The 10,472-nt window shown below is 28.2% G+C and overlaps 1 protein-coding gene across 1 annotated transcript in view; it reads right to left on the bottom strand.

Annotated features, from left to right (window-relative positions):
* Positions 1 to 7,922: 7,922 nt before the first annotated feature.
* LOC129285434 (beta-ureidopropionase) overlaps positions 7,923 to 10,472 on the bottom strand; it is a 34,887-nt gene continuing 32,337 nt past the window's right edge. Inside the window, 11 exon segments of the mRNA XM_054921146.1 lie at positions 7,923 to 8,229; positions 8,232 to 8,266; positions 8,268 to 8,328; positions 8,331 to 8,504; positions 8,851 to 8,892; positions 8,895 to 9,025; positions 9,027 to 9,070; positions 9,154 to 9,295; positions 9,297 to 9,379; positions 9,477 to 9,574; positions 9,577 to 9,664. Of these exon segments, the coding sequence (XP_054777121.1) occupies positions 8,150 to 8,229; positions 8,232 to 8,266; positions 8,268 to 8,328; positions 8,331 to 8,504; positions 8,851 to 8,892; positions 8,895 to 9,025; positions 9,027 to 9,070; positions 9,154 to 9,295; positions 9,297 to 9,379; positions 9,477 to 9,574; positions 9,577 to 9,664 (978 nt within the window). The 3' untranslated portion in view covers positions 7,923 to 8,149.

The following is a 10,472-nucleotide window of genomic DNA, read 5'->3' on the forward strand; positions in this document are numbered from 1 at the left end:
TTTAATTTTAAGGGTTACCATTTTTCCCTTTTTTTTTTTTATTTTTCTAAGGAGTAGGGAGTGGAGAGAATGAGGTAATATCTTTTAAATAATTTTTTTAAAAGTAAAATTTCTCTTCCATCATCTTTTTTTTTTTTAATTATTGGCTAATGTGAAATAATTGAGTATACTAACAGTAAGGTATTTTAACTCATTTTATTATTGTTTCACTATAAAATCAAGCCTGATTTCTATCATTGTCACCGTGATTTTTGATTGCCACTTCAAATCTTTTTACCTATGTGAGATGATTAAAATAAATTAAAATTTCTTATTATTATTGTATGTGTCTCTAGTAAAAGAATAATTTTACTCTACAAAAATTGTTTAAGAAGATATCTCTCCATCCTTCAGTATAGGACGCATAGGGCTTTTCAAAAGAAGTCTGGAGAAAAATGAGTCTTTAATCCTAATTTTAATATATTTTGGTTGAAAATAATTAAAATATAATTTTTTTTAAAATTGTAAGACAAAATTTCTCATATATATTTTTGGAATTTAAAAATAGATGTTATTACCTATAAATAATGTATTATGTTTATTTTAATTATAAGGTAAAATTAACTAATTTTTTAGTTAGTAAGGAGTAGTAGTTGATATTTAAAATTTATAAAAAATTACTCTTTCATTTAAAAGATGTAAGACATTTTTTAAAAAATTAAATGTTTAATATTTTAAGGTATAATTGTTATCTTTTTTAAAGTACTTCTATTAAATAAATTATTTTATATTTTTTAGGATGAAACACTTCATTAAATAGAGATAAATATAAAAATATAATATTAATTTAAAAATAAATAACTATTTTATTGAATTAAAATTTGAATAAAAATGCTTTTTTTAATGAAGGGAATATGTGATTTTCTAATAAAGTACCCTGTGAAAATTAAACTTCCACATCATTTTTCTATATTTAAGAACAAATAAGGTTTTAAATCTTTGCCTATAATTACGATGATGACTATAACAAATCTTATCCTATAGATAAGATCGACTATAGATTATATGAAACCATTATGTTATATCATTTATTAATTTTTTTAAAAATATTATTAATTAAGAGGTCTCGATTAACAATTTTAATAAGTGTTCTCTTTAATTTTTTTTTACTTCTCTTTTTGATAAGGTTTATAGTTATTTATTTTACTTTCCTTACAGTACCTACCTACTGTAGTCCTCTTTGCCTATAATTAGGATGACAATGAGTAACTTATTATAATTTAATATTGTGAGATTATATTAACTAGCCTTTTTTTTTTTGGAGAATTACTGTAGAGTCTCACAAAAACATCTAATTTCTTCAAAATCTCATGGTGTAGAAAAATAACCTTAAAGTCTTGCAGTCCTTATTGTAAATAACTTTCGTTGTCCAATTGCCAACTTGCCCATGAATTGGAAAACGAAGGCAGAAACTCCGAACGTCTGCTCCAGCTATCGATGACCCATTTTAAATCTCATTTGTCTTCCCCAGAAGGATTTGAGGTAGTTGAACTGACATTACAGAGAGCACAAGCGTGTGGTTTATTAAAGCTAATCGATCATCTCTGTTCTCCCCTGTTTTTCTTTACAGGAACAGAGATTAGATCTTAACAATAGAATGGCATACTTTTCTTTTCTTCTTTTCATGTGGAACTTTACAAATGAGAATATGTTAAATTTCATTATGGTAAGTTAAAGCAGAAACTTTTTTTTTTTGTTAAACTATGCTCGATCAGTCAGAGGGCATCATCTCACTCACAGGTAATGCATGATTCTTCCCCAATACTTCGTTTCAAACATGGACATTCACCCATGATTCTACGTTTGAAAACCACTGTTCACAGTTTATTGGTTTATGAGTAATATAAATTACAAATGAAGTAGCCCCAGGTGAGCTTCAAAGTAAGGCAAACAAGATTAATGGGAGAAGAAGGCGTAGAAGATTTAAAATGTGTCAATCTTCTCTGAGAGTTGGTTTGGAGGAATGGAGCTTCCGTCTTCATTTTCCTTTTTCCAGATGATGGGCCACTCGGCAATTCGACATAAAAAGTTATTTACAGTAAAGGACTCTGGCACTTCAAAGCTACTGATGCGTTTCATGAGATTTCAGAGTAACTAGATAGTTTTTGCGAGACTCCACAGTAATTCTCTCTCTCTTTTTTGCCAACATATTAAGTAGCTGAATTACATGGTATATAATAGATAAGATAAAATAAGATATAAGATCCACTATTTATATTTATTAGAGAAAATAATAATAAAATTTTCATAAATTATATAAATAATAATTTAATGTCTTGAAATATCTAGAGTTTTGTGCTTGAAAATTTATTTAAAAAATGAATTATATGAATTGTTATTATTTATTTAAAAAGTTTCATCACAACTTGTGCATTTTTAAAGTTTTGCATTTAAAATTTAATTTAAAATTAATTAATTTTCTTATGAACTCTCAGTCATTCTCCCCTGTGCGTGAGACAGAGAGAGATGAAAAGGTTGGGTGAATTATGGCCCGATTTTGTCTCCTTAGTCAATGATCCAATTTAAAACTTATCTTGATTTCTTTTTGGGCGATATTAATGTTAATATTTAATATATTTTTATTCAATTAAATTAGAATTAATAAATTTTAAGATATTAATAATATTAAAAATGAGAGTTTGTTATAAAATAATATATAAAAAATTTACTTGTTTTAATTTTAATTTGATTGAAAACAAATATTAAGTATATAAGATTAAGTGTATAAGTATTTTTCTTGTTTATAATATCATTTTAAGCTTCATGTATATTTTGGAGAATTAATTAAAAAATAAATAGTTAGAGAAAATTTCTATATATTACATAAACATAAAAAAAATTGAGATTTTGTTAATAATTAGTATGCCCAACCCTTTGAAAGAGAAAATGTTTATCGTTCCCATGAAATCACCCAATATCTAGTTCATAAACCATATTCATACTCCAAAAGATTAACCTTGGAGGTATATTATAACAATATTAAAAAAGGAGAATTAATAACCTGCATAAATGTATACTAACAAAATTACATATGTTGTAGTTTTTACCTCGATTATAACTCTCTTTGTTTAAAAAAATAAGATATTTTTAACTGAATTTTATTCTCTAATAAAATAACTATCTACTTTCAAACTAATTTTATCTTTGTATAGTTACCCTTACTAAACACCCTATAATAAATATAAAGTTATTTATTCATAGAGCCACTTTTTTTTTAAAAAAGGCAATTATTACATCTTAAAAGATTAAAAATATCTTAAATTTTTGAACATTTAATTCTATAAAAAATGCCTAACATTTTATAATGGAAATATTTTATTATTTTTGAAAGTTCAGAGACATCTCAGCGACATGATTTTATTATTTACACTATGTTTAATTTAGTTTGGATTCTTATAGCTTTTTTTAAATGTGTTTGTTTGATTTCGTTTTCATTGATCCGTTGTTACGTTTGGCAGAAAACGTCTTGTTCATGTTTAGTTGTCCAAAAAATTTGAGAGCATTAAAAATAAAATTAAGGATAAATATAACTATTGATTCCTGTACTTTACTCACGTTTTATTTTTTATTCTTATACTTTTAATCCGATACTTTATGTTCCTACACTTTATTTTTCATTATTTTCAGTCTTGGAAGGATCAAAAAAAAAAAAAAAAAAGTATATGGACCTAAGACATAACAAAAAGGTATAGGAACCAAAAGTAAAACATGAGTAAAGTACAAAGATCAAAAATTATATTTATCCTAAAATTAAAAATAAGAAAGTATTGTTAAAAAAATATTTCAAAGAACTAAAATCTTGTATCTACCAAATAAAAATTAAGTGAAATAAAATAATGCAAGAAATAAATAATAAAATCATATAAATAATTAAAATATTTGTGTAAAAGCATACTATGTTTTATCATATACCAATAAGATTTGAATCATATATCAGTAATAAAAACTATTTTAATTTTTACCCAAAAAAAACTATTTTAATTTTTGCCACACCTTGGCTTTACGTAATTGATTTAGCCTCATGTGAACCCAAAAAAAAAAGTAAAATATCACTATCAATAATTAAAAAACAAGATTCATTCAGGGTGGGCATTCTTGTGTTGTCGGAACATATTTATTTTATTTTTATACAAAAAATATTTTATTATTTGGTGAAATCTTCACCAATAATCAACTCACCTCACGGGGCTGTGAAATTTTTTAAAGAAATATTTTCTTATCAAATTAGAAGAATCCGAATTTTTTTTAACTTTAGATAACTATACCTCATCCTAATTTAGCTTGGGTGGCAAAAAAAAAAAGAAAATTTTTTATTGATTACATGGAAATACTGAATTGAAAAACAATAATTTAAGAAAGTATAATATATTCATGCATTTGGAAAAAAAGTTATTTCAATTAACCGTGACAGAAAAATGATAGATGTTTATCCAACGTTGTTGTTTAAAATTATCATTCCAAATTTCTCACTATAAGAATATTTTTTTTATAACTGTGTATAATTTATATGAATAAGCAAGATAAATAATAAATAATTAAATTAAAGGAAAAACGTAGGTACATTTATTTATATCTATATGGTCCAATTCTCCAATCAAATTTTGGCACATAATTTTTTAATAATAACATTCACATGGATAAAATTTCAAAATTCAATTAGACCATCATTAATCATTAATAATAATAATTACATATGATAAGATTTGATTGGAGAATTGGATGTAATGGATATAAATAAATAGATATATACTTTGTCCTAAAATTAACTTGCATGTACAGCATGCCATTAAATTTAGGTGAATTGATATCATACACACACATTCTCAAATTCAAAATGCTATAATAATGCGAGATAAAATATGTTATAAAGTTTATTAAGATTTCAAGGATAAATATTTTATTAAAAAAATTATAACAATTCACTCTATAACTTTTGAACAATAAATTTAAATTAAAAATTTAATAATTACAGACACAAAAAAAAAAAACACTTTTTTGATACAAATGTTGAATAACTTCTCTTGCTGTTAGAGGGATTTGGTGAGGAAAGTGATATATAGGTTCTCAGATTCACTCTCCACTATACTTCAATCATTATATGCTGAAAATATATATGCAGTTAACTATTTATAAAATTTAAACTCGTATATTAATTAAATTAATTTATTTTAAATTTCAATTAACTTTTCTAAATGAAAAATGCATAGATGAAAGTTTTATTTCAGTTTTGTTTGAATTTAAGAAATCATAAGTCGAGATTAAAAAGATCCACTGATCAATTTCTTCCCAAAAGAGGAAACAGAGAGAGAGACATGAAACTCCCCCCCCCCCCAGAGAGAAATGGAGATAAATTAAATCATAGAAGTATGATGCCACTTACAAACTCTTCCAGGGCAGGTGTTCCTTGTATTTATTATTTATTACTGTATTTATTAATAGACAAAGACTTTCATGCCATGCTTTAAAAGCAGAATTGGAAGCTAAAAGGGAAGGTTAGCGAGTCTTAATTTTCATGATCTAACTGATTTGATCAACGATCAAACCAAGTACATATTAATTAAATAAAAAATATCAAATATATATATATATATATATATTATATTATAAAAGAAATAAATCAACAATATGTCTGGTCATCAATAAAATAATATAAATTTATTATAAATCAACAACATTATAAATTATAATTTTATAACTTTTTAAATATGTATGGATGTCGGTTTAATCAAGCATGAGTAGATGCAAAAAATATCTTCATTTATATCTATAATTGTCAATATCTTCTTAAAAAAATGATCCAAAATCATATTATATATATGTAAAAGGTCCAAAATAAAGTTGGTTTTTAATAGAAGCTAAATTTTGACTTTTTTTTCTATTTTTTAAAAAGATATTTAACCTTTTTATATTAGGTTGAGACCCATTCTATTTTGTTAAATCCGTTTTGGTTTTTAGCTCAATTTTGATTTCTAGCTCAACAATGACTCAATTCTAATCCAATCCAATCTAACTCAATTATGAACATAATTGTTTGATCCAAATGAAACTGTTAATAGCTTTGGATGATAGTTTAACTATCCACTTCGATTTGATTCTTAAAATAATGCTTTCATGAATTACCAAAATGAAAAAAAGCCAAAGAGTGATTTTGGTTGAAAGGGTAGAAAGTGGTATGGAAAAAATGACATTTAACAACTTACTAGGATTTGATCATCCCAAATGGACCTTCCAATTGTGTTGATTTTGACATGGGAAAACCAATCTGAAACTTATTTTCCTTAACTCGAATTAGTTTGAACTCGATTTCATAAATTTGGTTTAGGTAGAGCTTGGATGGGTGGATTTAAATTTAAATTTCAGATTTTGCATTTTAAAACTGACATTTAAAATTATTTTTTGTTTAGGTGGTTTAAAAAATTTCTAATGAAGAAGAGAGAGGTTAGTTAAAATTCAAAATGAAAATAAAAAGTTGAAAATGATGAATTTTGTTATATTTTAAAATCAACAAGAAACAATAATGAGAAATGAAAAAATATGATAATTATAGTAACATCAATAGTAAAAAAATGAAGACAACAAAAGATTTGAAATGATTAAAATTTTAAATGATTAAAGTGTAAATAGAATTTAAAATTATAAATGAATTTAATAAGAAATGAAAATATATAATTTTCTGTGTATCCAAATAAAAGGTTTGGTTTAAATCTGAATCCAAATTCAAATTTTCATTAATCTAAACATAATATTAATTTTTTTTGGGGACAAATGAAATTGGTTTAGTTCAACTTTGATATATTTATCCCACCAAAGTTTTATTAGTGCAAAGAGTTTACATAAGCGAGCGTAGAGGCTTAATTAGAAGAGACCTCACAATTTAAATAACATTAGCTAGGAACTTATTGATTACTTATCGATAATAAAGTCCTTACATAAAATAATATAATTTGGACTCCCATTTAGATTATATGAATTATATTTCCTTTCCCTATTGGACCAACTTTCATTGCACTCAATTATTTATTGTTTTGTAGTATTAGGATCAAATTCTTTTCAAAGCTGAACAAGAAAGTAACATGTTTAACTGGAAATGAATAACTGTGTGTATAAGATAGATGCTTTTCTTATTATTTATAGGTATTCTCTTATTAGAATTAATTTTATTTGATGTATGATTAAGTATTAAATGTGAGCACTTCTTCTAATAAAAATTTAAATATTAGCTTATTACGTTGTAAAGAACTAACCCATTTGTTAGACTCCATTTTTATTGTTGAGGATTTTGTTTGAAATAAGGAAAGAGATGACCAATGAACAATGGCCCTGTTAACCATGATTCTCAAATGCATATATTTTTATTTTAAGTGTTATTTTAGCGAATGTTGGAATGAAAATTGGTTTAATTAATAAAGATGTGACTTCTAAGTTACAAGGGTTTGTAAAGTACTTCTAAAAATGCTTTATAAATTATGAGTACTATCCAAGCAAATCCTCAATATCTAATTCACTTAAAATTTTTTAAATAAATGAATATTAAATATAATTTTTAATTCCTTAATTTTATCTCAATTATTGATTCTGTTTTTAAATTTTGACTATGAACAACTCAATCTTTATGGTTTCATATCAGCATTAATGTTAGGGTTAGAAAGAGGACCTAGCTTATATAATAATCCTTATTAGGCCCACCCATTACAGGCTTTACTAAGATTAATGGCCCACCCCTAACTGCTAATCAGATTCAGAATGATCACATAATTCATTGACTTCATCTAATTCATAAATAGTATGGTTAATTCTATATATGGAGAATTTTGTTTAGTTCAATAGAAAGTACGAATTCATAACTCCCTAAAAATATTGAATCACACAGAGAGAAGAGAGGGTTGGCCATGCAAAAAGTGAAATCATTTTAGATTTTATGGAAAAAAAACATGTCGCAATACAATACATAAAGAGAAACAATTTGTTTACTAAAAGTTTTATTCTACCTTTCTTTTTCCTTTTGCGGCATGCCAAATCCCAAATGCTTTTCTCACCGTTCCACTTTCTCCATTTTCCTTGTTCTTTTCGTACTCATACAGAGACAGTCTCAGAAAGTTACAATGACTTCTTATGCAACGAAGGGGTCACTGATGACTTGAGGCTCAAAGTCTGGTTTTTTGAGATAGCGAGCAAGTGTGTCTGCATACAATCATAACGAGCGGTCATTCTGAAACCCCACTTGTCTTATACTGCTACACAGGTTGAGATCCATGTCAGCAATTATCAAGCCGTCCCTGTTTCGAGAAGCGATGGAGTGCATGAAGCATCTGGTGCTGAGAAATGACTGGATCCGTAAAAGTGGCCGAAATCGGCATGCGCCGGCTTTCCATCTCCGGATGTAAAAGGGTTGGGGAATATCTCAGTACCAACACGGTTAATTGAAGCAACAAAATAGCTATTTGCTATTGCTGCATTACGTGCCTGAAAAGATCATACAAGACAGAAAGTTTTTAAGTGAAATAATAAAAACTCAAGCTTTTTGAGTTAAATGGTATTGACATACCATCAAATTGTTTACTCGTTTAACGAACAATGTATCACAATATATGGTTATGCCAGACCAAGTAAAGTATGTTTATTCGTTTGTTATTTGGTATTCACAAAACCAATTCAATCCTAAATATCAAAGTACAGGACTAGCATCAACTTGTTGATACATACCATCAAAACACTGCCCAATTTAACCAAAGAGTGATACGCATGCACAACAAAATGGATTTTAGAGAATTTAACATTTCAAACAAATATTATAAATATAAAGTAACTAACCTATTGGCCACATTGGCTCACTGAGTTCACCAACAGTTGCCGAGGGTTGAAAACAATTTCTGCACCATTCAAGCCGAAGGCTAACCAATTTAAAGGATGATGCCTACCATAACATATATTAATAGCTATCTTTCCATATGCTGTTTCAAATACAGGGTGGCCAGTACTTCCTTCCATAATATGTGCTCTCATTGAAGTCCCCAACTCTTGGTATATGGTTCTGCCCAATGTTGCAAGTTCATAAGTTTTTGAAAGTCAAAGAATATTTTTGCAGAAATAAAAGCAAGAAGCTCATGTAATTACCTTACGGTGTTTCCCAATAATATTCCCATGATTTCCGATAACAACAGCAGTGTTCCAGATAACCTCTCCATGATTAATATCCCTCTCAAGAATCGGACTTATAATGACCATATTATATTTTAACGCAAAACTTTGAAGGAACTGTGGATTCTCCATCAACAGGTTCAGCAAATTCACACCACCTCTTCTCTCGTGTACAGAATGCAAAAGGCATCATCCATGCTTCCTGCAGCAAAGATATATTAAACCATCCAAGATTTTCATATATATCAGGGAGAAGTCATTTGGTAAATGGTAAATGTTCACGCTCACATATGACCTACTTGCAAGCATAATACGTTGACTCCAGAAGCGCCAGCTGCATCAATTATTGGCTTTAACTTTTTAAAGATAGCCCTCTTTTGATCCAAAAAGGGAGCATTGTTGGAAGGGCAACAGAGTTTTGAATCAGACCAACCCTAACGATTCTAGGTTCTCTCAATAGTTCTCTGTCAGCATGAAATGAGAAAGCCTGAAAGAAATCAATAAAAAACATCAGGGCAACTAGAATATGGAAGGAGTAGACTTCAGTATAATTTATATATCTTAGTTGGTCATCAAGTTCTCAGAAAGAGAAAACTGAGAAAGCCTGATGGCCCTTGAATGACCCCACCCAATGTAAACATCAGAGGAATAAGGAAGAGCTGGCCGAGAGGGGGGCAGAAAACAATTGCGTGCGCCCAATCTGAAAAGGAGACTATGGAGGGAGAAGAAGGCGTGAGTAGGCATGGACTGGGTAGTGGAGGGCACAAGCCTATCAAATGCTAGGGTGTGAGGTCTGGGTGTGATTTCTTGTTTTCCCCATGTGTCTTTCCTAAGCTGAGCGACTGTGTAGTCATGACTTCTATGAATTTTGACCTTCATTTTGCAACTTGCCGGCAACCTAAGACATTGGTTAATATATAATATATATCACAGCCTTTTCCTTCATTTTTGTCTTAATTCCCAAAAGTTTTTGCATTAGAGCTACTTTGAAGTTGAGCACAGTAGCATCAAGGATGAAGGGTAGAGTTGCAAAATCTGGAGACGAGGGTTGAATTGATTGGCACTGATGATGCTATGATTCAGGGGTGTGTTGGGGAACTAAGCACTGAAAGGGTAGGTTGATAGGTTGAAGAATGGGGAAAACACTAAACAAGCAAAGCAATGGATATGGTCAGGGATATTGCTTATTTTGTTCATTCCAATTTCACTTAACCATGGATACCCAAGCTTTTCAGGGTTTTGGATTTTGCAGAAGACTCATAAGGGTAGTCATTTCACTTCCTCCTAGACAACAC

Source organism: Prosopis cineraria, unplaced genomic scaffold, assembly GCF_029017545.1.
Source record: "Prosopis cineraria cultivar Desert tree isolate PC_DT_omini unplaced genomic scaffold, ASM2901754v1 PC11, whole genome shotgun sequence".
NCBI classification, from domain to species: Eukaryota; Viridiplantae; Streptophyta; class Magnoliopsida; order Fabales; family Fabaceae; genus Prosopis; species Prosopis cineraria.